Below are 27,455 nucleotides of genomic sequence, written 5' to 3' on the forward strand. Positions count from 1 at the left end.
GAACACGGCACAGATGGAGGAGATTGTTGATATTAAAAGAGCGCTGGACATGCTGACAGAAGAAGTTTCTGCTGTTAGACAACAGCAGAAAACTATTATGAGCCTGGTGGAGGAAGTAAAAGCCTTGAGACTACAAATCATCAGATTAACTTGCTGGAGAATCGGGTGGCCGATCTGGAGCAATACACCACAATGAACGACATCATTATCACCGGCTTTAAAACATAACCCCGTTCATATGTACGAGCAGTGACGACACGGAACCAAGAGGAGCCGAGTGAGGAGGACGCGACATCTGTTGAACTCCAGGTGATCGACTTTCTCAGCTCAAAAAGAATTGAGTTAGACAGACACACAGCCAGGGCAATTAAGGAGTGGCTCCGTAGGAAACATCTCAAGGTCCTGGAGTGGCCTAGCCAGTCTCCAGAACTGAATCCAATAGAGAATCATTGGAAGGAGCTTAAAGTCCGTGTGGCCCAGCGACAGCCCCGAAACCTGAAGGCTCTGAAGGAAATCTGTATGGAGGAGTGGGCCAAAATCCGTGCTGCAGTGTGTGCAAACCTGGTCAAGAACTACAGGAAACGTCTGATCTCTGTAATTGCAAACAAAAGTTTCTGCACCAAATATTAAGTTGTTTTTCTGATGTACACTTCCTCCTACTCCTTTACGAGCATTCTTTGTTGTGTATTTTTTTTTCAGTATTTTGTTTTTTTTGTTTCATGGACTTAGATATGGCACTTTAAAGTGTTACTAAGTGTTTTATTCATTTTCCCCTATTTTTCATGTTTTAAATATATTCGAAATAAAGATATATCAATCGATCAATCAATCAATACATAGGCTGTTTTCAAATTTATACTGGGCCAGTTTGAGTGCTGGTTGTCAGGCGTGGAGCAGGGAGAGGACTCAAATGCAGAGTTTCCAAAGTCCAAGGGTGTGTTTATTTTCTCCAATGGCAGCAGTAACAAAAAACGCCTCAATATGAGGGAAAAAAGGGGGAAATTAAGGCGCCTCGAACCGAGGGAGAAAATGGGGAAATCAAAGCGCCTCGAACCGAGGGATATACTATAACGAAGATAACTATGTTGCCAGGTTAACATAGGTGATCAAGGTAGTTATATCAAGGCTTCTTAGGGGAACTCGAGGGCTTCGTGATCGCTAGTGTTCTTATCGAGGCAAGACGCACTGGCACTGGACACGGGGAAAGGCGCAGGTTATATGGACACAGAGGAGGGGAACACAGGTGAAGACAGTTGGTCATTGGCGCAGGTGCACACACTTGGAATCAGGGAGTCACGTGACCGGACGCACAGGGGAAGGACACACCAACTGGAACGAGAGGAAAGTTACACAATAAAACAGGAAGTGACCAGGACAACACATGACAGCATGACATACCCCCCCCCCCCCCCCCCCCCCAGGGCCGGATCCCAGACGGACCCGGAGCATCGGGGTGAGCCGCGTAAAAGTCATCTAGTAGTCCGGGATCCAGGATATAGCTACGCGGCACCCATTGCCGCTCCTTGGGCCCATAACCCTCCCAGTCCACCAGGAACTGCCAGCCCCGGCCCTTCCGGCGCACGTCTAGGAACTTCTTAACCGTGTAGGCAGGCCCACCTCCCACCGTCCGTGGAGGCGGGGGTGCCGCGGGAGCTGGCACCATCCTACTCTCCCTAACCGGCTTGACCTTCCGGACGTGGAAGGTGGGATGCACCGCAAGAGACCGAGGCAGACGAAGTCGTACAGCCGCCGGACCGACGACCTTGGAGATCGGGAACGGACCCACAAAACGGGGGGCCAGCTTCCTGGAGCCCACCTGGAGGGGAAGGTCCCGGGCGGACAGCCAGACCCGCTGGCCTGGCCGGTAGACGGGCGCTGGACGTCGTCTCCGGTCAGCCATCCTCTTCACCCTGTCACCCTGGCGGACCAGCGTGGCCCGTGCCGCCGCCCAGATGCGCCGACAGCGTCTCACCACGGCGCGCGCCGAGGTAACTGATACCTCTGGCTCACTGTCGGGGAAGAGCGGGGGCTGGTATCCAAATACGCACATGAAATGGGATATCCCGGGAAGTGGTGGGAAGGGAGTTATGGGCGTGTTCTACCCAGGTCAGGTTTTGACTCCATGACGAGGGGTTCTGGGTTACCAAGCAGCGGAGGCCCATTTCCAGCTGCTGGTTAATGCGCTCCGCTTGGCCGTTCGCCTACGGGTGGTAGCCCGAAGTGAGGCTCACGGTGGCCCCTATAAGCTTGCAGAATTCCCTCCAAAAGCGGGACACGAACTGGGGGCCCCTATCAGACACGACGTCCCGAGGAAATCCATGAATCCTGAAGATGTGGTCCATGAGAACTACTGCCGTACGTTTAGCCGAAGGTAATTTGGGCAGGGCAATGAAGTGGGCCATCTTGGAGAATCTATCTACTACGGTGAGTATCGTCGTCTTACCGTTAGACACCCGCAGCCCCGTGACAAAATCCACAGAGATGTCGGCCCATGGTCGAGAGGGAACGGGGAGGGGTTGCAGCAACCCCACACGGCTGCCGGGAGTGTTCTTACTTCGCGCACAGATGGAACAGGCTGCAACATACTCCCTGACGTCCGCCCCCATGGAGGGCCACCAGAATTTTTGTTGGATGACGTACAGGGTTCTTCGCACGCCCGGGTGACATGTGAGCCCGGAGGTGTGCGCCCAGTGGATCACGTGGGATCGTAGCTCGGGAGGAAGAAACAGTCTATTCTCGGGACTTCCCCTAGGGGGTGGATCATCGCGGTTTGCCCGCTTCACCAAGTCCTCTATGGGCCAGGTTACGGCTCCCACCACGCAGTGAGGGGGGAGAATGGGCTCTGCCTCTGTGGACACCAGGTCTGGGCTGTAGATGCGGCACAGCGCATCGAATTTGATGTTCTTGGCCCCCGGTCTATAAGACAAAGTGAAATGGAAACGGTTAAAGAACAGGGACCAACGAGCCTGGCGGGAATTCAATCGTTTGGCATCCTTGATATATTGCAGGTTTTTGTGATCGGTCCAAACCAGAAAGGGATGTTGGGCTCCCTCCAGCCAGTGTCTCCATTCTTCAAGTGCTTGTTTGACCGCCAACAATTCTCGATCTCCTACGTCATAATTCTGCTCCGCGGGGGTCAGCCGTCGGGACAGAAAGGCGCATGGATGGAGCTTGTTGTCTGCCTGGGATCTCTGAGACAGGATGGCGCCGATTCGCTGACTGGAGGCGTCAACCTCCACCAAAAACTGACAAGAGGGGTCGGGCAAGGTGAGGATCGGAGCGGAGGTGAACCGCCTCGTCAGCTCCTGGAAGGCGCCTTCAGCCTTTGCCGTCCAACGAAATGGAACTGTCGGGGATGCGAGAGCGTGCAGGGGAGCCGCGGTGGCGCTGAAGCCTCGTATGAACCGTCTATAAAAGTTAGCAAATCCTAGAAATTGCTGCACTTTTTTGCGGCTATCCGGTACCGGCCATTGGGTCACCGCGCATACTTTAGCCGGGTCCATCTGGACCTTCCCTGGGGCTATAATGAAGCCAAGGATTGATTTCGTCTCGGCGTGGAACGCACTCTTTTCGGCTTTTACATAAAGTTGATGGTCCAGGAGCCATTGCAGGACCGACTTAATATGACTCTCATGGGTCTCCAAATCTGGTGAATAAATTAAGATATCATCCAAGTACACGAAAACAAAGTGGTCTACGAAATCACTCAGAACGTCATTGATCATGGCCTGGAAAACCGCGGGGGCATTGGTGAGGCCGAACGGCATTACCCGGTATTCAAAGTGTCCCCTGGGGGTGTTGAAGCCCGTCTTCCACTCATCACCTTCCCGAATGCGCACGAGGTGATACGCGTTACACAAATCTAACTTGGTGAATACCCGAGCCTGCTGCAACTGATCGAACACGGCCGACATGAGTGGGAGGGGATACCGATTTTTAATAGTGATCTGGTTGAGGGGACTGTAATCTATGCAGGGGCGCAGGGTACCGTCTTTCTTACCCACAAAGAAAAAACCGGCCCCTGCAGGCGATGATGACGGCCTGATCAGACCCGCTTTAAGCGACGCGTCAATATAGTCATTTAAGGCTTGCTTTTCGGGGCCCGAAAGGGAATAAAGTCTCCCCTTGGGTATCGTAGCACCGGGCAATAATTCTATGGCGCAGTCGTAAGGACGGTGGGGGTGGTAAAGAGCTCGCCTTGGCTTTGCTAAATACCTCCGCAAATTGATGATAGCATACGGGCACTTGGTTTAGATCCGGAGGTTTGAACTCTGGTTCAGGAGACGCGGAGTCAGGGAGAGAACTGCGTGTAGAATCGATCGAAGGGTTCGGTTTGATACACGATTCTTGGCACTGGGATGCCCACCCCTTCATTCAAGATTCAAGATTCAAGAGTTTTTTATTCGCCATGTTTGAGCGTGCCAAACAAGGAATTTGACTTCTGTAAATCACAGCCTCTGTTCAACATTTAGGTGACTAACAACAACACTCAGGACATGTGAAGAACGAAAGATATTCTCAAACACCCCAGACAGTGATGGAGGTGCAGAGGACAGACTGGATGATGGCAGTGTAGAAGGTCTTCAGCAGCTCCCGCGGCAGGTTGAACTTCTTGAGCTGTCTCAGGAAGTACAGCCTCTGCTGGGTCCATTTCAGGTCCCGAGAGATTGTGGTTCCCAGGAACTTGAAGGTGTCTAATGAGAGAATAGTATTACTGCGGATAGTGAGGGGTGAAAGTGGTGAAGGTCCTCGCCTGAAGTGGGCCGTCTTGAAGATAAGCCGTTCTTCAAAGCTCTTATCTGTTTTTGGAAGTTCTGCAAAAGATTGGGAAAAAAAGCATTTAATGCTATTGAATACTAAAATTAACCAAATATGGCTCTATGAGAATTATGCATCACAGACACAATTTCATTAGAGACTATAATATCAGTTCTGTTTTTTGAGTGATTAGTTTTCTTACCAAGTAGAGTGAGCCTGCGTGCGATATTACCATAGATTTCATCTAAGACGATGATGACGATGAGGCTGATGATGGCAGCCGTTGTTTTGACGATGGCTTGGACATTGTACCGTGCTCCAGGGTAGTTATTAATTTGTAAAGCTGCGTTAATGGTAATCCGGTAGAGAACAATCCCAAAGACAATAACAAATGTCACTGTGATCTACAAGTAAAGAGAAAGAGAACATGAAATTTCACATTTCACAACAGTAACCACTAAAGGACTGATGTACCATATCATTGCTTTTCTTGATAAATTCTGAATATATAGTTATAAAACGTTTACATTTTCAAGGAGATAGATAATGCATTTGTTTCACAATTTTAAACAATTCCCAGGATTCTTACCTCTTGCCTTCAAATAGTCCTAAAACACTTTTGACAGCACTGACATCTGTGGTCATAAAATCTTTCGAGAGGTTAGTGCTGAATCTCCTGAAGGATGTCACGGGCCCCCTGCTTGACCCCCTCCAGTTTGCCTACCGGGCAAACAGGTCGGTGGATGATGCGGTCAACATGGGACTGCACTACATCCTGCAACACCTGGACACCCCAGGAACGTACGCCAGGATCCTGTTTGTGGACTTCAGCTTGGCGTTCAACACCATCTCTCCTGACATCCTCCAACAGAAGCTCTTCCAGCTCGCGGTGCCTGCCTCCACCTGTCAGTGGATCACCAGCTTCCTGACCAACAGGAGACAGCGTGTGAGGCTGGGGAGCATCACATCTGACAATACTGGAGCCCCTCAGGGGTGCGTTCTCTCCCTACTGCTCTTCTCCCTCTACACCAATGATTTCTCCGCAGGTGACTCTCCGGTGAAGCTCCTGAAGTATGCAGACGACACCACTCTCATCGGACTGATCCAGAACGGTGATGAGACTGCGTACAGACAGGAGGTGGAGCGGCTGGTCCACTGGTGCAGCCAAAACCACCTGGAACTGAACCCGCTCAAGACCGTGGAGATGACAGTGGACTTCAGGCGAGGCCCTTCACCACTTCCACCCCTCACTATCCGCAGTAATACTATTCTCTCAACAGACACCTTCAAGTTCCTGGGAACCACAATCTCTCGGGACCTGAAATGGACCGGCCACATAGACTCTGTCCGGAAGAAGGCCCAGCAGAGGCTGTACTTCCTGAGACAGCTCAAGAAGTTCAACCTGCCGCGGGAGCTGCAGAAGACCTTCTACACTGCCATCATCCAGTCTGTCCTCTGCACCTCCATCACTGTCTGGTTTGGATCGGCCTCCAAACAAGACAAGCACAGACTGCAACGGACAATAAGGACTGCAGAAAAGATAATTGGAATCAACCTCCCATCTATCCAAGACTTGTACCTGTCCAGGACCAGGAAACGTGCAAGTAACATCTCAACAGACCCTTCGCACCCAGGTTGCAGCCTGTTTGAACTACTCCCCTTCGGACGCCGTTATAGAGCTCCGTACACTAAAACCAGCAGACACAGAGACAGCTTCTTCCCCCAGGCTGTCGCTCTGATGAACTCACACCACTCTTAGAGTCTCAGAGTCATTACTGTGCAATAACATCCCGCTTTCCACACCTTTTTTGTCTACACTATGTGTCCTCTCTGCATCCATTGCAGCCTGGTCATCCTAGAAGAGGGACCCTCCCATCTGTGGTCTCTTCTCAAGGTTTCTCATTTCCCCTAGCTGGAGTTTTGTGTTTTTCCTTGCCCTCTTGGGAGTTTAAGATCAGTTTAAGATCAGGGGGTGTTTGAGAATATCTTTCGTTCTTCACATGTCCTGAGTGTTGTTGTTAGTCACCTAAATGTTGAACAGAGGCTGTGATTTACAGAAGTCAAATTCCTTGTTTGGCACGCTCAAACATGGCGAATAAAAAACTCTTGAATCTTGAATCTTGAATATTATTCATAATGTTACTGCTCAGTATGCTTGCTTATATCCAAATACATAAATGTGAAGGGAAAGAATATTGTTTGGTCATAATAGACGCATTTTCTAAATGGGTAGAAACATTTCCTACCAAACATGCTGATGCACTCACAGTGGCAAAAGCCTTATGCAAAGACATCATTCCAAGGTACGGTATTCCAGAAAAAATTTACAGCGACAATGGTCCACATTTTGTGAATCAAATAGTGCATAACATTGGGAGAATGTTCCACATAAATTTAAAGAACCATTGTTCCTACCATCCACAATCGGCTGGCCTTGTTGAGAGATCTAACGCGACTATAAAAAACAGATTAAAGAAATGTATGGAAGAAACCAAACGACCATGGACTCAGTGTTTAGACCTGGTCAAAATGTACATAAATATTACAAGTACAACAGGGCTAACTCCCTATGAAACTATGTTTGGAAGACCTCACAGGCTTCCTCAGTTCAAGAATACATGGGAGATCCCCGAGGAAGCCACATTAGCTGATTACATGAGAAAAATGTTGGAACGTCAAAAGAATCTAACCAATAACACTGATGATGAACCCATTTCTCCGCAGGAAGACCCCAAAGTGGTACCGGGAGAATGGGTTTTGATCAAGAGTATCAAGAGGAAGAATTGGCATTCACCCAAGTGGGAAGGTCCCTTGTTGGTACTACTCACGACACCTCATGTTTTGAAAATAGCCGAACGCAACACGTGGATTCATTCATCTCATTGTAAAAAGGTGATCTCCGCAGACCCAACCTAAGTACGGAAGGTGAGCAAAGTCTGGTAATAGTGCCTGATCCTGGTGCCAAGATCCAGGGTTGACACGAAAGCTAGCAAAAGCCAATTTCCAAGACACCAACCCGAAAATCAGGGTGTTGACTCTGAGGAGATCCAAAAACATGAGCATTAGAGAGTCATTTGGTGAGTGCTTTAAGTCTACCATGCGCTTTTGGTTGCTTTTGCTGGTTTGTGTTATTGTTATATTTTTTTCGGGGGTTATTTTATTTGTATGGATAGGGTACCATGAGCCTCGAACATTCTTCTCTCAGGCAACTACCAACGCTGATTCTAATCAATATGGCTCATGGGGAAAAATTGCTAGACATAAGCGCAACACAAAATCCCCTTTTGATCATGTTGTTTGTACACCAGAAACCGTCCACGTTCCAACTTGCGTGCCATGGCTTTTGTCTTGGACTGACAATAACTCATTAATGTTTACTGTGGCTCCTAATACATCTTCTTCTATTATTTTACCTATGAAAAGTTTTAAAAGTTTTCGAAATGGTCACCCCACTACTGGGGATAAATGGCTCGGATATTGGTGGTATTTACCGTAATTTCCGGACTATAAGCGACCAGCTGCTCTGTCTCTGCCGAGTCCATGTCTGGCCAGTGCGTAATGTCAGGCGTGGAGCAGGGAGAGGACTCGAATGCAGAGTTTCCAAAGTCCAAGGGTGTGTTTATTTTCTCTAATGGCAGCAGTAACAAAAAACGCCTCAATATGAGGGAAAAAAAGGGAAAATTAAGGCGCCTCGAACCGAGGGAGAAAAAGGGGAAATCAAAGCGCCTCGAACCGAGGGAGGAAGTGACCAGGACAACACATGACAGCATGACACTGGTTCTTCGTCAGGGAGTCTCCATGGACAGTATAAACGGTGTCAAATTTGGACAGGGGGAAACAAATTAATAGGCTACGTCCTTCAATGCCGAATACTAGTACGAATACCAATACCACGAGTCCGGTGGGCGTGTCTAGCAATGTCAAGTGCATTGCTCTAGTACTATTTCCAATCTGCACGTTTACCTTGCACAGCCCCCCAAATATTTTTTTGCAAAGGCAATTAATAATCCAAAGACGTGCCTACTACCTCACTTGGATATTTGTTCTTGTTCGAGTTTACCGGACTACATTCCTCCTTTTTGACCTTCACACCTGCGATGCACATATCAAAAGCCTATTTTCGTCACAGAGAGTGAAACTAGATATTTAAAATGCATTGGACCATACAAATAGCTTCGCCCAAGAGAATCCAGTTAAGCCATTTTGGCGTCAGCATATCAGCATTTGCATATCAGATGATACTTTTGTTTCTGTTTTTGAGAAGCCTGTTATTTATTTAACATTACTTCCTTCTGGTGAGTCTACTCTGAATACATTTGTATTTAACAAACCACTACTTTCAGTTCAAAGAAATTACAAAACTAAGAGTAGTAGTCATAAATTAATATGAAACCTAAACACTGCAAGAGGTTAGGGTTAGGGTTTGCATTTTGACCGTATGGTCATTTTTATGCATACTTTCTAACTCCATGCTGTATAAGCTTGAATGTTTACTGATTATGGGCGATTCGGTGTGTGTGGGGGCTGTTGTTTTCCATCCCATCTTTCGGCCTTGGCGATCACCTTTGGCTGGGCTCTTGGTTGTTTTCCCTCGCACACCGCCCATTCATCATTCTTTCAATTTTGTCATTTTGTACGGAATTATGTGAACTTTTGGCTGTGACATCATCAATTTGTTAATGTTCCCTGACTATGCAAAGTTCTTACTCACCACATACCATGCATTTGTTTGTTTGTTCTTCTGATATTATCTTTTGACACATAGCTTTTCATTGTTAAGCAAAACATTTCCCTCTGTCCAGAACGTTCAGTAGTAATCCAAAGCTGGCATCTCGCATTAATCAAAAGATAAGATATAATCAAGTACTGAACATTTTTAGACGACTTTGGCAGTGTTCGTGATTTAGAAAATCACCAGGCATGCATCAAACCAGAGGTGTCAAACTCATCTTTTTCACGGGCCACATTGTAGTAATAGCTTCTTTCGGAGGGCCATAATGACTGTCAACCCAAATAAATGTATGAGCACCTCATATTATATACAGTAAAAGCTACAAAACAAACTGACAAATAACTCTTTTTCAAATCAGATGAGTAAAAACTGGTCAAATATTTAAAGAAAAATATATTGTTAAACCCCTCCGTGAGTCGTCACCTTATCGTGGTGGAGGGGTTTGCGTGCCCCTATGATCCTAGGAGCCATGTTGTCGGGGGCTTCATGCCCCTGGTAGGGTCACCCATGGCAAACGGGTCCTAGGTGAGGGGTCAGACAAAGCACGGCTCACCCAAGCCCCTTATGATGAAAAACATAAATGGACTTTGTTTTCCCTCGCCCGGACGCGGGTCACCGGGGCCTCCCTCTGGAGCCAGGCCTGGAGGCGGGGCTCGAAGGCGAGCGTCTGGTGGCCGGGCCTTTGCCCATGGGGCCCGGCCGGGCATAGCCCGAAATGGAAACGTGGGTCCCCCTTCCCATGGGCTCACCACCTGTGGGAGGGGCCGAAGGGGTCGGGTGCAATGTGAGCTGGGCGGCAGCCAAAGGCAGGGACCTTGGCGGTCTGATCCCCGGCTGCAGAAGCTGGCTCTTGGGACATGGAATGTCACCTCTCTGGCTGGAAAAGAGCCCGAGCTGGTGTGCGAGGCAGAAAGATTCCGACTAGATATACTCGGACTAGCCTCCACGCACAGTTTGGGTTCCGGTACAAGCCCTCTCGAGAGGGGCTGGACTCTCTTCCACTCTGGAGTTGCCCACGGTGAGAGGCGTCGAGCAGGTGTGGGTATACTTATTGCCCCCCGGCTGGGCGCCTGCACATTGGGGTTCACCCCGGTGAACGAGAGGGTAGCCTCCCTCCGCCTTCGGGTGGGGGGACGGGTCCTGACTGTTGTTTGTGTCTATGCACCAAACGGCAGCTCAGAGTACCCACCCTTCTTGGGGTCCCTGGAGGAAGTGCTGGAGAGCGCTCCTTCTGGGGACTCCATCGTTCTACTGGGTGACTTCAATGCTCACGTGGGCAATGACAGTGAGACCTGGAAGGGCGTGATTGGGAGGAACGGCCCCCCTGATCTGAACCCGAGCGGTGTTCTATTGTTGGACTTCTGTGCTCGACACGGATTTTCAATAGTGAACACCATGTTCAAACATATGGGTGTCCATGTGTGCACTTGGCACCAGGACACCCTAGGCCGCAGTTCGATGATCGACTTTGTAGTCGTGTCATCGGATTTGCGGCCGCATGTTTTGGACACTCGGGTGAAGAGAGGGGCGGAGCTGTCAACTGATCACCACCTGGTGGTGGGTTGGCTCCGATGGTGGGGTAAGATGCCGGTCCGACCTGGCAGACCCAAACGCTCTGTGAGGGTCTGCTGGGAACGTCTGGCAGAATCTCCTGTCAGGAAGAGCTTCAACTCCCACCTCCGGCAGAGCTTTTCCCACGTCCCGGGGGAGGCGGGGGACATTGAGTCTGAGTGGACCATGTTCCGCGCCTCCATTGTTGAGGCGGCCGACCGGAGCTGTGGCCGTAAGGTCGTTGGTGCCTGTCGTGGCGGCAATCCCCGAACCCGCTGGTGGACACCGGCGGTAAGGGATGCCGTCAAGCTGAAGAAGGAGTCCTATCGGGCCGTTTTGGCCTGCGGGACTCCGGAGGCAGCTGACAGGTACCGGATGGCCAAGTGGAACGCGGCTTCGGCGGTTGCTGAGGCAAAAACCCGGGCGTGGGAGGAGTTTGGTGAGGCCATGGAGAATGACTTTCGGACGGCTTCGAGGAAATTCTGGTCCACCATCCGGCGTCTCAGGAGGGGGAAGCAGTGCAACGTCAACACTGTTTACAGTGGGGATGGCGTGCTGCTGACCTCGACTCGGGACGTCGTGAGTTGGTGGGGAGAATACTTCGAAGACCTCCTCAATTCCACCTACACGCCTTCCATTGAGGAAGCAGGGCCTGGAGACTCTGAGGCGGATTCTCCAATCGCTGGTGTCGAAGTCACTGAGGTAGTTAAAAAACTCCTCGGTGGCAAGGCCCCGGGGGTGGATGAGATCCGCCCGGAGTTCTTAAAGGCTCTGGATGTTGTGAGGCTGTCATGGCTGACACGCCTCTACAACGTTGCGTGGACATCGGGGACAGTGCCTCTGGATTGGCAGACTGGGGTGGTGGTTCCCGTCTTTAAGAAGGGGGACTGGAGGGTGTGTTCCAATTACAGGGGAATCACACTCCTCAGCCTCCCTGGTAAGGTCTATTCAGGGGTGCTGGAAAGGAGGGTCCGTCGGGAGGTCGAACCTCGGATTCAGGAGGAGCAGTGTGGCTTTCGTCCTGGCCGTGGAACAGTGGACCAGCTCTACACCCTCGGCAGGATCCTCGAGGGTGCATGGGAGTTCGCCCAACCAGTCCACATGTGTTTTGTGGACTTGGAGAAGGCGTTCGACCGTGTCCCTCGGGAGGTTCTGTGGAGGGTGCTTCGGGAGTACGGGGTGCCGAGCCAACTGATAAGGGCGGTTCGGTCCCTGTATCACCGATGCCAGAGTCTGGTCCGCATTTCCGGCAGTAAGTCGGATTTGTTCCCAGTGAGGGTTGGACTCCGCCAAGGCTGCCCTTTGTCACCGATTCTGTTCATAATTTTTATGGACAGAATTTCTAGGCGCAGCCGAGGCGTTGAGGGGGTCCGGTTTGGGGACCTCAGCATCGCGTCCCTGCTTTTTGCAGATGACGTGGTGCTGTTGGCTTCTTCAGGCCGTGATCTCCAGCTCTCGCTGGATCGGTTCGCAGCCGAGTGTGAAGCGGTCGAGATGAGGGTCAGCACCTCCAAATCCGAGTCCATGGTCCTCGATCGGAAAAGGGTGGAATGCCCTCTCCGGATCGGGGATGAGATCCTGCCCCAAGTGGAGGAGTTCAAGTATCTTGGAGTCTTGTTCACGAGTGAGGGGAGGATGGAGCGTGAGATCGACAGGCGGATCGGTGCAGCGTCGGCAGTAATGCGGGCCCTGTACCGGTCCGTTGTGGTGAAGAGAGAGCTGAGCCAAAAGGCAAAGCTCTCAATTTACCAGTCGATTTACGCTCCTACCCTCACCTATGGTCACGAGCTATGGGTCGTGACCGAAAGAACGAGATCTCGGATACAAGCGGCCGAAATGAGTTTTCTCCGCAGGATGTCCGGGCTCTCCCTTAAAGATAGGGTGAGAAGCGCGGTCATCCGGGAGAGACTCGGAGTAGAGTCGCTACTCCTCCACGTTGAGAGGAGCCAGATGAGGTGGCTCGGGCATCTTATCAGGATGCCTCCTGGACGCCTCCCTGGGGAGGTGTTCCGGGCATGTCCCACCGGTAGGAGACCCCGGGGACGACCCAGGACACGCTGGAGAGACTATGTCTCTCAGCTGGCCTGGGAACGCCTTGGGATCCCCCGGGATGAGCTGGATGAAGTGGCTGGGGAGAGGGAAGTCTGGGAGTCCCTCCTAAAGCTGTTGCCCCCGCGACCCGACCCCGGATAAGCGGAAGAAGATGGATGGATGGATATATTGTTAAAAGTGCAGACAATTTGCAATTCTAGTAATGACACAAATTTGATGCACAATATGTCTTAGCGGGTCACATAAAATGATGTGGTGGGCCGTATCTGGCTACCGGGCCTTGAGTTTGACACCTGTGCATTAAACAGTTCCTTAAGGGTCATTAAGCTATTCTAGTTATGTCTTCTTTATTGATTTGGTGTGTAGGTATAATTATATGCTTATAATGTTTCTTTTATTAATTTAATATGTGAATATACTTGTTTGCTTATGTACTTTATTCAATGAGGTTTGAGCATATCTGTTTTTGGAGCTAGGCAGGACTTTTTGTATTTCGACCCCATTTCTTCACTATCACATTGTGCATAATTATTGGGCAGCTTGTATTTCTCGGGCAAAATGGGGCAAAAATAAGATTTAACTGGCTCGGAAAGGTCAAAAATTGTAAATGGATGCAGCACTCTTGAAATTGATATTGGGGCGTGACCATAGATGTACAGTGTACATCCATCCATCTTCTGTATCACTTGTCCCCCCGGGGATCGCGGGCGTGCTGGACCTTATCCCAGCATTCATCGGGCAGCACCACCGCCCTGAACCGGTCGCCAGTCAATCGCAGGGCACGGAGAGACAAGTAACCATCTGCACTCGGACTCATAGGCAATTTGGAGTGCTCAATAAGCCCACCGTGCATGTGGGGAAAACTCACACAGGCACGGAGAGAACAAGCAACTCCACACAGGTAGTTGGAATCGAACCCACACCCTCTGAACTTTGAGGTGGACGTGCTAACCAGTGCACTACCATGCCACCTCAATAGAATAGAATACTTCTTTATTTGTATAGCGCTTTCATAACTTGATGCTTGTTCTATAAAAACAAAGTAAAGCAGACACGTCACTTGTTTGTACTGTATGGGTTGTAGGAGAAACTGTATTTAAGTGCAGTCTTAATATCTGCGTATTAATACATTAATATGTGTGAAGGATGTATATATAGTACATCATAAGTGATGCCTTTATTAATTATGAATATGTATACTACAGTATAGTGTGCAACACGAAAATGAGCTTTCAAAGATCTGTACAACAAATGTACTGAAGCAAAATTCAATTGAAAGGAAGACTCCAGATATGAATTTTAATGCTACAAATCTAGACCTACTTCGAGATGATTACGAGAAAATGCTGAGAACCTCAATTTAGGTGACTCTTTGTTACTCAACACGGTGGAATAATGACAGATTACAGGCGAAGTCCAGTTCAATTTTATATTTAAAACAATAAATAATTTATCAGGCTTCATAACGTTCATACAGTACAACTTCACTGATATGCAGCTCTGTTTGTTTAAATATATTTTCACTGGGCACATTTCCTTGTAGCTGTAAATTGTCCACAAAGGATTGCACCTAACCTAACAAATGTAACCTTGTATGCTGGTTCACTGAAACCGGTTTTAGCCCTTTGTTATCAACCATACTGGACATACCTGTGAATTTGTTTTCTTATGGTCTATGGCAGGTCTGGTATCGTGTGTATATGTATAAATAGACCACAATTCTGGGGTAAGCTAGGAGTTTGGAACACCATGATGGCTTCGACATCAGTGCTCTTGCTGCAGCTGCTCTTGGTCTCATTGGTGTCTGCATCACACTACTTTGGAGGACTCAGCACCTACCGAGGCGGAATAAACTCCGATGGAACATTTACAGTGAGTGATTGAATATAATTATGTGATCATCAAGAATTATGGTATTTTCCCAAGGAATGAGACATATTTGTCATACACATTTATCGTTGTGGTATTGTGTGTGTGTTTTTAATGATTGTATTTTCTCAATCCCACAAACATATCCTTTGTACTCTAAATACTTATATTGGTGAATTTTGTCATATCACTTGACCTTATACTTTATTTCATCTTCAAATGCAACGGCAATGACAAACACTTGATGACCGAGTTGGCTCATGAATAGCGAAAATCTGCGTAGAATTGACGTGCGCTGGAATGCATTGGAAAAAAATGCGAGAAAAAAATGAGAAAAAACAACACGCCCCCCCCCCCACACACACACACAAAACCATTTTAAAAATATTGAAAAATCAATCAATAAAAAATGAAACACGCAAATCTGGAGTATGCGAGGCTCGACTGTATTTTTAAACTCTGTCATAAAACAGATTTTGTCAAACATGAAAACACTATCCCTTATTAAGACCCTTTTTCACAGGTCAACTTTAGCTTGAAGGGAACCTTTGATGGGTGTTACCACTCTCTAAGAATGCATTGTTATTCCAATAACTGTGGATATGAGGTCAGTAGGCACAGAGTCGTACTTGACAACAGCACCAATTCACCGCAATATAACAGACAATGGTGTGAAGCAGAGACATTAATCACAAGACGTGTCCCATCAAACAAACCTTTCTCTATGCGGTAAGATTTTTCTTTATTGTGGTTATTTAAAATCTGCAAACATTGTCTAACATACAGTAATTCCAGTGCTCGCTCATATTGCATTATGCCATGCATATTTAGTAGAGTATCAGCATTTCAGGAGTTCTGTTTCCAAATCTCCCAGGTCAGCAAGCTGTTGCTGGATTCCATCAAAGAACCACATCAATAATTGGAGACTACTGACCACTGTGGATTTGGGGACAAGAGGTGACACAGGAAAGCCAAACAATCCACCAGTGACTGGCATGCTCCCTTTTGTTCGGTAAAATCAAAGGAGCAAAACACTCCAATTATGGAATATAAGGAAGGAAGTACTGTTTTGGTGTAAAATAAATGCCATGATTGCGAGAGTCGCATTACTGTTCCTGATTATCAATGAAAAGCTACATTAATAAAATTGCAATATAGTTTACATTTGCAGACCTGTGAAATGTAATATGATGGATTATTTCATTTGTTTTCTGAAGAGTCCCTCAAAACTGCCCGAGGGCCTACAAGCTAATGGCCTTTGATGCAGATGGTGACACAGTACGATGCAGATATGGAAAAGTTGTGAATGTAGAATGCGGCTCATGCAGTCAACCTGTAGGATTTTCCTTGGATCAGGTTTGTTGAAAGTCTGATTATAGCATGGAATTAAAATGTCCTTGTTTACTTGAAATTTATAAATTGTTTTCAAAATCCACCAGGACTCTTGCACTTTGTACTACAAGAGCGCCTTAAATGATTCCAGAGTTTATGGATTTGAGTTGGTGGTGGAGGACTTTCCACGACTGCCCATCACACTGTCCTACAGTGATGGCTCCCATTCCTCCAGGTCTCCACTGATGGCCAGGAAAAAGAGGCAAGTCAATCCATATGTCGGGAACTGGCAAACTTGGAGTTCTACAACTGCATACCCTTGGTCAAGTTGGCCTCCAACAACCCCGGCCCCATGGTGGCAAAGCCAAACTACGACTACTTCTGCACCTTCTACAAGGTTTTTGGTCACACCAGCACCACCCACCTGGTCAGGGTGGAAACCTACAAGAAGACACCCATCGTGGCGACATCAAACAAGACCTGGTCAACCTCGAACAGTAGCAGTTGCAATCCCACGGGTTTGGCATCATAACACACAGAATTTTGGAGCCACCACAAGACAACCAGTAACCCCAACTCCATCTCTCAGCAAACTACCCTTTCAATTCTCATTACTGGGTAAGCATGGTCTTATTGTACTAAGAAAATATATGACCATGGTATAGTGAATCACTTGACTACATGATAATTTTATTGTGTTCCAGCTGTGGCAATGAACAATTTAACAGGCCTATTCTATAGAAAAAGAATGCAACACTAACCAGAATGTCAGGTACTCTGCCTCACAACATTAAAATCAATTTCTGATTTTCAGTGGACCCCTCTATTCCTTCCTGTCAAGATGGACATTACATACCAAAGCTTGTATATCCAACACCCCAAAATGGACAACGTATTTATGCAGAGGTCAATAAAGAAGTGGAGATCAGAGTCAAAGCACAAGCTATATATGCACAGTAAGTGAAGAGCAATTGTTATGGTGGAAAAAAGCAACAACAAAAAAGGCAGGCAAGAGAAAAAGAAAGAGAAAATTTAAACCAAAAGTGAACAAAGAAATGCCAAAAACAGACTCGCCAGAGACAAAAGGCAACGACACACGACTGGATAACAACCCAGAGTGTACAAAATTGGGAACTAAAAGGGAACAAGAATACTCCAGATTACATGAAAAAAAACTAAAGCAATCACACTTCCACTTCCACTTCCACTTCCAATCCCTTAGACCTTTGTCCGTTGGGGCACCGCTGAGGATTTGACAATCAGTTTTCTCCATTCCTCTCTGTTCTCCGCTGTTCTCAATAACTCGTATGTTTTTAGGCCTGTCCAATCCTTTATGTTGTCCTCCCATCTCTTTTTCTGTCTCCCTTTCTTTCTGCCTCCGTTCACTGTGCCTTGCAGGATCTCCTTGGCAAGTCCTGTTGATCTTGTGACATGGCCGTACCATTCCAGTTTCCGCCTTTTGACTGTCGTTAGTAGGTCGACGTATGGTCCGATTGCACTCTTTACACGTGATTTTACCTCTTCGTTTGTGATGTGGTCTTTGTAAGATATTCCAAAGAGTCTTCTGTAGCATCGCATTTCCAGTGCCTTGATTCGCTTTTCAGTGTCTGCTGTTAGGGTCCAGGATTCACAAGCATATAGAAAGATTGAGATTACTAGGGAGCGCATTAGTCTGATCTTCGAGCTGGTAGAGATATTTTTGTTGTTCCAGATGGTCTTCAGCTTGGTCATTGCATTTGTAGTTTGGGCAATCCTGGCAAGTATTTCGGGTTTAGATCCTTCATCTGAGACCACAGCACCTAGGTATTTAAAGTTGTTGACTACCTCTAGGGTCTGGTTGTTAATCTTGATGTCTCCGGTGAATCCGTTGGGGTTGTTGGTCATTAGTTTTGTTTTTTCTGCACTTATCTCCATGCCATAGTCTGTGGCTGTCTCTTCTAATCGGTGGATCAGGTCGACTAGTTCTTGTTCGTTGCCGGCAAGACCATCAATATCATCCGCAAAGCGGAGATTGGTGATCTTTCTGCCTCCAATGCTTACTGAGCCTTCATGTTGTTCAAGGGCCTCTGACATTATTCTTTCAAGGAAGATGTTGAAGAGCATGGGGGATAGCAAGCAACCTTGACGCACTCCTATTGTTGTCCTAAACCACTCTCCTATGTTGTTTTGTAGGTATACCGCACTTGTGGCTGTCTTGTATAAGTTCTCAATGACTGCAATTATATTCTCATTGATGTTATAAAGTTTCATGGTTGCCCAAAGCGCTTCATGCCACACGCGGTCGAATGCCTTCTTAAAGTCCATGAATACGTGGTAGAGATCCTGTTGGTGTTGCTGGTACTTTTCGCACAGTATCCGAAGATTGAATATTTGTTCTGTGGTGCTGCGACCTGGTCTGAATCCAGCCTGTTCTTCTGCTATTATCTTTTCGGCTTGGGGCATTAGTCTTCTTAATATAACTTTTAGCATTACCTTACTGGGATGGCTGATGAGGCTGATAGTGCGGTAGTTTTGGCAGAGCTGGACGTTGCCTTTTTTTGAGAAGGGTGATAATAAGTGATTGTGTCCATGATGTTGGCCACTCGCCTGTTGTCCAGATTTTGTTGCAGATAAGTAAAAGTGCATCTATGATCGGGTCACCTCCCGCCTTGATCAGTTCCGCTGTGATGTTATCCACGCCTGGTGATTTTCCTGGTTTTAGTGACTGTACTGCTGAAACTATTTCTTTTCGCAGTATAGGGTCCTTGTGATTGTTTGTTGCTGCAGGGGCAGTAAGGACTTTTGGGTTGCCTTTTATTTTATGTGTGTATAGTTCGGAGCAGTATTCTGTCCATCTCTTTCTCACTTGTGCTTCTTCGGTTAAGCAATTCCCTTTGGAGTCTTGTATTATTGTGGTCCTTGATCGCTTTGTGGAGGTGAGGTCTTTGATTGTCTGGAAGGCCTTTTTACTGTTGTTTTTGAGTAGGCTGTCTTCAATATCTTTGCACTGATCTCCAATCCACGCTTCTCTCGCTTGGTTTATTTCTTTTTTAACTCGTAGGTTGGTCTTTCTGTATTGTGTCAGGCCCTCTGTTGTGTTCTTTTTCCATCTCAGCTCTCTGCGTTTATCACATAGCTCCAATATTTCGTCAGTTATCCATGGTTTTTTCTTCGGGCGGTGTTTTCCGATAATGTCGCTAGCTGTTTCAGTGATGGCTGAGGTAAAGGAGTGTGTTAAAGATTCTACATCTACATCTTCATTCAATGCGAGTAGTGGTGCAAATTTTCCTCCGATGTTGGCCTTGAAGGATTCCAAAATGGTAGGAACTTTCAGCTTTTCTAGGTTGAATTTTAGTCTGGTGCCCCCAGCTTTCTGGATCTTTTTCAGACGTAGGGAAAAGGTCATCATTACGAGGCTGTGGTCACTTCCAATATCTGCTCCTGGGAATGTTCTTGTCCTTGCGATGTTTACACTAGATTTGAAGCGTTGTTGGATCATGATATAGTCAATTTGGCTTTGGTAAAGTCCTCCTGGGCTGAGCCAGGTCATTCTTCTTGATTTCTTGTGTGGCCCCAGAGTGTTCATGATTTTAAGTTCATTCAAGCTGGCAAATTCAAGAAGCCGCAGCCCTCTGTCATTTGAGATGTCATTACAGTAGGGTCCACATGTACTTTTCCAGTCGTTGAAGGCATCCTTTCCTATCTTTCCATTCCAGTCACCCTGCACGACTAATATGTCTTTTTTTGGTGTTTCGTCAATTACTTTTTGTAGTTGATGGTAAAAGTCTTCGACTTCTTCATCTGGGTGGTCTGTTGTTGGTGCATACGCTTGTATTATGGTGAGGTTGAAAGGCAGTGATTTCAATCGTATGGTTATGATCCGGCTGTTGATGGGTTGGCATGCAATTACTGCCCCTGTGACCTCTTTGTTAACAAGGAACCCTACTCCATGTTCATGGCGGTCTTCTCTGCCACTAAAATAGAGTTTATGATTCTCTGGTGTGGTTCTTTCTCCAAAATTCTTGTAGCGCACTTCGCATAGACCTAGGATGTTCCATCTGTATCGTTTCATTTCATGGTCCAGTTGTTCCAACTTCCCAATACCCCTGAGGGTCCGCACATTCCATGTGCCAATGACAATGTTGGTCCTGGCACGGATGATCTTATTTGATCCATCAGTAGCATATTTTCCACTCCCGCCCTGACAGCCCTCGACGGAAGAGGCGGTCCTTTTTAACCCGGGCGACGACCGAGCCGGTATGGAATTTTTTGTAACTGTCGTTCTCTCTTGCGGTGTGTCTTGGGCATTGTCAATGGGCAATCACACACAAACATAATACAAAAGGTCAACAACAACCCAAATCATGACAGTGTCATTATTCAAGCAGGTTCAGTCAATGACAGACATACAGACACCGTATGAGCCACACCAGTAGGACAAAAGCATTGAGTAGAGACCACCAATGGGAATTTCTCCAGCATTGATTAACAATGCCTTTTTTTAATGATCCAGGATACATGACATCATTATGAGTGGGCCAATGAATATCAATAAGCACAGAACCACACACGGCGAGTTTGTCATAAGGTGGACACCCAAGCCCGGTGATGAGGGTGGACATTTCCCACTCTGCTTTGCTGTTGAATCTGTCCAATCAAGGTCAGTCTTTGTTTGAAAGTTTTGCTTTAGAATTAGCAGTAATATGTTATAGCAACACATAAAAGCTGTGGCATGGTTTTTACCTTCTGGACCCGGATTTGACATTAATGCATTAAAAGTAAATGACTTTTTTTTTGGTCATTGTTTTGTTTGTTATTTTATTCATCATAATACTGATTTCACCAATTCTATGCAGGTCCAGTTTATCTGTCTATCAATCTGAAATGACATGCGTTCTACTTGATGTTCAGAAGGAGACCGGTGAGTCAGGAATTAGTGCCGGTAGTTAGTTTTAAGTAATGCTGTTGTACAGAATAGATACATGAATTGAGGGGGGAAAAAAAAAAAAAAGTTTCCAGCTTAAATTGTCATTTGGTTCAAAACGTATCTATTCCTTTTCAGTTAAAGCTAAGGTGACCTGCACTGAGTCCAGTATGACCGTAGCAGTTGAAAAATCTTCACTCCACGGGATCCATTTGGATCACCTACGTCTCAACGATCCCAGCAACATTGAGTGTAGTCTGGAAAGACATTCCAACAGCACGCATGTGGTTGCTGTCATCCCCCTTAACTCTTGTGGCACTCAGCTGGAGGTAACCGAGTGAAATCAACTGTATATAATACCCTCTTATGTTCCCCTAGTGAACTTTGTCTTTGATTTAAGAACTGAATCAGCAACATTTTCCTTTCAGGAGGATGATGAAGACCTCATTTTCAAAAATGAAATAACAACTGTGGACAATCTTCAAAATATCATCACCAGGAAACACAGGCTCGAAGTGGACTTCCACTGCCAGTATCGCAAGCGAGGAAATGTTACTCTGAGTTTCAATGCACACAGAAAGACTATCACGGTTTGGGAAAAGGGTTTTGGCATGTTCACGTACCAGTTTGAGTTCTACCCAAATGACACATTCCAAACCATGATTAGTCCAACCTCATACCCTCTGGAGTATCAACTAGGAAGCAGGATTTACATGAAGATAGAGGCCTCCTCTTCACTCAATAACACAGAACTTTTTGTGGAGTCCTGCAGAGCTGCTCCATATGACAACCCAAACGTTCAGCCAACGTACTCTATCATTGAAAATGGGTAAACTTACAACTCTTTAGTTGCATGGTTGCCAGTGCAGTCCAGGCTTTATTTCGAGTATTGTACTTGAAGGTTACTGAACAGAATTACATACAGTGTCAACAAGAAATAAATCGACAAATTTATGTCCAATGTAATGATGTCAGAATGTATGTCCTTTTATGTGCTCTAACTAGATGTACAGAGGATCAAACAGTTCAGATCTACGCTCCTGTTCATGCACATGAATTCAGGTTCAGCATGGAGGCCTTCCAGTTCATTGGACTGCATGATCGTGTGAGTATCTATCTATCTATCTATCTATCTATCTATCTATCTATCTATCTATCTATCTATCTATCTATCTATCTATCTATCTATCTATCTATCTATCTATCTATCTATCTATCTATCTATCTATCTATCCATCCATCCATCCATCCATCCATCCATCCATCCATCCGTCCGTCCGTCCGTCCGTCCGTCCGTCCGTCCGTCTATCCGTCTGTCTGGCCCTACCTACCTACCTACCTACCTACCTACCTACCTACCTACCTACCTACCTACCTACCTACCTACCTACCTACCTACCTACCTACCAACCAACCAACCAACCAACCAACCAACCAACCAACCAACCAACCAACCAACCAACCAACCAACCAACCAACCAACCAACCAACCAACCAACCAACCAACCAACCAACCAACCAACCAACCAACCAACCAACCAACCAACCAACCAACCAACCAACCACGAATGGCTTGGGGTGATCAGCAAAAGGGTGCAGTGGCAGTGTGCTTGGCCCATAACCCAGAGGTTGATGGATCGAAACCATACTCTGCTATTTGGAACTTGTGGTTTTAAAAGCTTTGGACCTTCTTTCAAGTCATGCTTTTGAGAAGAAATCTGTGATAGAGAGAGAGAGAGAGAGAGAGAGAGAGAGAGAGAGAGAGAGAGAGAGAGAGAGAGAGAGAGAGAGAGAGAGAGAGAGAGGGAAATAAATATAATAACAATCCCACTTGTATTTTATTCAGGTGTACATCAGCTGTTCAGTCTTGATGTGTGAGGCGGGGAATCCGAACACCAGGTGCTCACATGGATGCATCAATACTAAATGGACAGATGGTTACCAGCATCATGTAAAGAGAGAGGCTGTCATCCAGAGTGCCAACCATTTTGTTTCTCAAGGGCCATTGCGCCTTAAAAAGTCACCAGAAAGTAATGAAAGCACAGGTAGGATGATGTGAAATATGACTGCATTTTTTTTCAACAGCACATATACATTGTTTTTTTTGTCTAAAAAAATGTGTCTCCTTTTCTCTCTAGCAATGAATTTGAATATGAACCTCGTATTCATCGTTGGATGTCTTCTAGCAGTTGTTGGCATGATCAGCGCTGTTGCCATGTACAAAGCCAAAATGTCAAAGGCTAGGTATGAGCGTTTGCCAACTAATGAAAGCTAAACACCTCCAGACAGTATGTAAAAAAAAACTACATTATTGACATACAAAATTGCATTTCGAGGTTGTTTGACCATCTAAATTTGGGTCTGCAAAATAATGGTTGAGGGTGCATATATTCAGACATATTTGTTATTGTTTAGAAAATAAGTATAGTTTCTAGTGGTGTTCTAATCAATCAGTCACCAGTCGCGATCGTCCAATTTCCGTGGACAAGAATGTGACTGGTATATGCCGATCAATGCCTTTTATTGCCAATCAAAAACAACGATCTCATCAAAAGGCTCCTTAAATGTCTCCCTCATCTTCTATAAATGTTCTCTCCCTTATTACAAAGACTCTTCCACTCCTCTCAACAGTAAAATATTCTCATCTTTCTGTAAACCTCCATGATGCATACTGAATATCTTTGTTCAATCCAAATAAGTCATTTCCCCCCTATGTTACAGACCAAATGAGTAAACTGAATTGTGTGTTGTCAAAATGAACTAATGTCCTGAATGGATGGAAATTTGAATGGATTTTTTTTTTTTTACCCAATTCATCAATTAATTAAAAAATAATTCATATATTAATTGATTATTGAAATAATCATTAGGGAGTAGCTCTAAAATCAAAGAGCCAATCAATGTGATTAGAATTGATACCGGCCGATCTCACTTATGGACGATTGGCATTGCAATCGGCAGTATGAAAATCCTGATTGGAACACCCTCGTAGTGTAAAATCTTAATGATATTGAATTATGTAATTGAGTGTAACTGTGACAACAACCATAATTGCATGTATACGAGCTAAGTGTTGTGCTTGCTGAAAATATTCAGAGTAACTGACATGTTCTTTTTTTAAATCAATCTACACAGAAAAATACAATGATCGAGTGTTGGTGGTTTTTGTTTGTGATATTAAAAATTAGAGCAATAAATCTGTGGTGTGATTCTATCACAAAGGGAGGGTGAGTCAAGGAGAAATTTTCTGTATTTAAAGGAAGTTCATTGATACCCCTGCTTGACAATCAATAAAAATACTGTCATACAATATCCAATATGTTCATTTTTGTTCAAATATGTATAAGGTGTGACCTTGAAGAAATAAGAAGGAAGATGGAGCATCCACAGAAAATCAACAGAAGCAGGGGGAGGGGCGGGTGTAAATCACACACAGGAAGGCCAGAGCTTGGATACAATTGACCTCATTTCAGTTGTATTTTATTCAATAGTTACAATAGTTACACGAAAGATAAACTTTAGCGCAATAGTCCTGCTATTAGTTATCAGCAGTTACGTACCTAGTGTGACAAAATAACAAAGATAAAAACGTATTTGGCCACTCACTCACTGCTTATGACTTTCAACAAATAATCACACTGGCACAAACGTTGGAATAATTATCAGTGGTAATGACAAACAAGATATTTAAAGTACACTTGGAATATGAAATAATAATCCGATTTCAAACGATAGAATGCAAACCTCAGCTATCAGATACGTACGTGCTCATCAAAGGGTTGAAACCTCCACAAAGATTTACCACAAGATGGCGCAACTAATTTATTGGCCGTTCAACCAAGAATGTAGGTCACGCAAATGATGTTTGAGTACAGTAGTACAGTATTTATACTAATAATAATCCCTCACATGTTTATGTCGGTGAAATCGAATTCGTTGTTTAGAATAAATGCATTTCAATGCTTAATTGCAGCTACGGAAGAGTGAAAAAAATAATTTAAAAAGGGTGGAATAAAAACTGGGTCTATATAATTTGGATATTGCAGTTGTATAATATTTGTATATACAGTAGGTCACATTGCACTATTAGGTTTAGCCTTACATTGCTGATAACAATTTGCAAATAATTAATTATGCCGACCAAGCTGTTACCGCTACTTGACTAATAGACAACCTGGTGAGGGTTGCTCGCACCGTTGAACAGCGTGCAAATATTTGTGTTATTCTTATTTTTAATCTATTCGAGTGAGTTGCTGTTATGAAGCAGAGCGTGGCAGCTTTCCCCCTCCCCTGCTGTTGCCAAGCCGGGAAGGGCTCTCCTGCCGCGGACTACCAGGCTCGTGAAAGGAGCTTGCGACTGAAAGCCCACCATTGGCTGTCCCGACTGCCCAAGCTGGCAGGCAGTGGCGTCAGGGAAGGACTGGACTGACAGACGCTAACGTGGAAATACCAGAAACTAAGGATATAACATTGGAAACTCGAACAATGGGATTTTTATGCTAATTGTGTATTCCCCAGGTTGACGATAACTAATGTTCAAGCGTTGTCTGGAAGTTTCAGAGTTGATCCCGATGTGGTGACGCTACAGCTCAGAGTCGACGGGAAGCTAATGTTAGCCGATGCGCTAACGCTGCTTACGCTATTAATTGTTTTTGTCAAATTTATCGTCTTAACTTGGCGTGTAAAACCGCATCGACACTTGAGACGATGTCAGGCACCTAGACTCCAGAGATGTTGGCTTTTGGTCAACTTTTCGACAGCTCGTCGTCGTCGTTATCTTGGCGAAGTTAGTCTTTCTAACTAGCGAGCGTTAGCCACCTAGCTGGCTAGTAGCTAACGTTGGCTAACTGTTGACTCCAAACGGATTTAAAGCCAAAGAATTTTGCTTTAAATTAAGCCAAGGCTCGTAAGCGCACAGCTGTTTCCACGTCAGCGTACTTGCTGTACGGTTTGCTGTCTACTTGTTTTAAAGTGATACATCCACCCGGAAGCGCTTTACTTTTTTAAAGTCGTTGTTGGTTTGAAACATAAAGAAAACGCTTCTAGATATGCAAATGACTGAATCAATCACCGGTTTACTTGCCTAATGCTAGTTAGCTCTGACCGAGTTAGCCGGCCGAAGTTGGAATCCTGCCCCCTGCTCAATGGGCTTGCTTTGAGGCCTTGTCTTCTGTGGAAACATATCCAAAGCCTTAATACAGTTTCCCAGCTTCTGAGTGGAGTTCATATTTTAATGTTTGGATTTTTGGTACTTTTCTTCACGAACTGATAAGAGCACCTGGACAGCGTTTACCTGCCAGTGGGAAATATTGTTGATTTTCAAGGTACAGTATTTGGCACTTAAATAATAAAGTCCAGTACAAAACAACTACAAACGCAACATACGTTGTCGGGCTCTATCGTAACAATTTACAGTAGGTATGTGTGATAAGTGCGTTGTGTTACACAGGCAGACGTCCAACTTCTATACATGTATTGACAAGTAAGTTTTTTTTTTTAATCTATTAAAAGCATGCTATTACATGACTAAAATGCAATGTATAAAAAAGTGTTAAGTTGTAGAGATAACCAGAAATATTTCTTTAGTCAACTCATTTAAAGCCCATTGAATATCAAAGCTAGTCCTGCAGCTGGGTCTTGTACAGAGATAATGTTGACCAAGAATAAATTTAAAATATTGTTCCATTTATTTCTACTTGGTCTTTTGGTGTACATGATGTCCATGATGCATTTGCACCGACCATCTGTCACTTCACACTACACAGATGCTTAACCCAAACCACCTCAACCACCAACACATGAACTCATGACCAGTTTGACGCAGATATTCTGCAAAAATAGCAACTAGCGTAGGTCTGGCATTTATTTGCCTTTCACACAGAACACGGCATTCCACAACAGCTTCTGGGGGACATTTTTAAAAGTACTTTGAGTGCAGCAGTGTGAGGGAAATGGTTGTCAGCATGTAATGCCCTTGCACGCAGGCACCATGCAGCCAGCCACTTTTGTTTTGTTTTTGTTCTCAGCAAAGTTGAAGGCTAGACAGAAGTGAAGGCATTTTGTAAAGGTTTCATTGTAAGTATATTCCATCTTTTAATCACATTTATCAGATGATGCAGTTAAACAACCAGGAGTCCATAAAAGGTAAACGCTTCTTGTTAGCATGTGAGGCCATCGAACTAGTGTTTTCTATTACCTTATTCCTGGTTCAATTTGTTCCTTTGTTGGAATGCAAAATCCAATTCACATGATTTCAGG

General features: G+C 45.5%; 3 protein-coding genes across 12 annotated transcripts in view; 2 read left to right on the forward strand and 1 right to left on the reverse strand.

The window, feature by feature from the left end:
• Positions 1 to 4,380: 4,380 nt before the first annotated feature.
• LOC148400143 (uncharacterized) lies at positions 4,381 to 26,160 on the reverse strand. 4 transcript variants are annotated; one of them, XR_015857705.1, is made up of 4 exons: positions 5,564 to 6,365; positions 5,348 to 5,478; positions 4,961 to 5,162; positions 4,381 to 4,814 (listed from the first exon to the last, which is right to left on the reverse strand). XR_015857705.1 is itself a non-coding variant. In XM_088371861.1 (3 exons), the coding sequence occupies exons 1-3, from the start codon at positions 8,526 to 8,528 to the stop codon at positions 4,519 to 4,521; spliced, it is 777 nt and encodes a 258-aa protein (XP_088227987.1). In that variant the 5' UTR covers positions 8,529 to 8,857; the 3' UTR covers positions 4,381 to 4,518. The 4 variants fall into 4 exon arrangements, 1 of the variants encoding a protein (XP_088227987.1); XR_015857706.1 differs by lacking the exons at positions 5,348 to 5,478; positions 5,564 to 6,365 and adding an exon at positions 24,962 to 26,160; XR_015857704.1 differs by having other exon boundaries at positions 5,348 to 6,365.
• Positions 14,806 to 24,509, forward strand: LOC148400144 (uncharacterized). The gene is made up of 13 exons (XM_088371860.1): positions 14,806 to 14,965; positions 15,486 to 15,691; positions 15,837 to 15,974; positions 16,180 to 16,318; positions 16,402 to 16,912; positions 17,109 to 17,250; positions 20,787 to 20,933; positions 21,130 to 21,194; positions 21,336 to 21,526; positions 21,626 to 22,026; positions 22,203 to 22,302; positions 23,044 to 23,242; positions 23,336 to 24,509. Exons 1-13 carry the CDS (start codon positions 14,843 to 14,845, stop codon positions 23,470 to 23,472), a joined length of 2,499 nt encoding a protein of 832 aa, XP_088227986.1. The 5' UTR covers positions 14,806 to 14,842; the 3' UTR covers positions 23,473 to 24,509.
• ppfia1 (PTPRF interacting protein alpha 1) overlaps positions 25,702 to 27,455 on the forward strand; it is a 73,878-nt gene continuing 72,124 nt past the window's right edge. For all 7 annotated transcript variants that reach the window (XM_088371852.1, XM_088371855.1, XM_088371856.1 and 4 more), the window contains exon 1: positions 25,702 to 26,521. The gene's annotated coding sequence lies outside the window, so the exon portion shown is untranslated. The remainder of the gene's footprint in view (positions 26,522 to 27,455) is intronic.

Source organism: Syngnathus floridae, chromosome 3, assembly GCF_059516105.1.
Source record: "Syngnathus floridae isolate MCC-2025c chromosome 3, RoL_Sflo_1.0, whole genome shotgun sequence".
In the NCBI taxonomy this organism is placed as follows: domain Eukaryota; kingdom Metazoa; phylum Chordata; class Actinopteri; order Syngnathiformes; family Syngnathidae; genus Syngnathus; species Syngnathus floridae.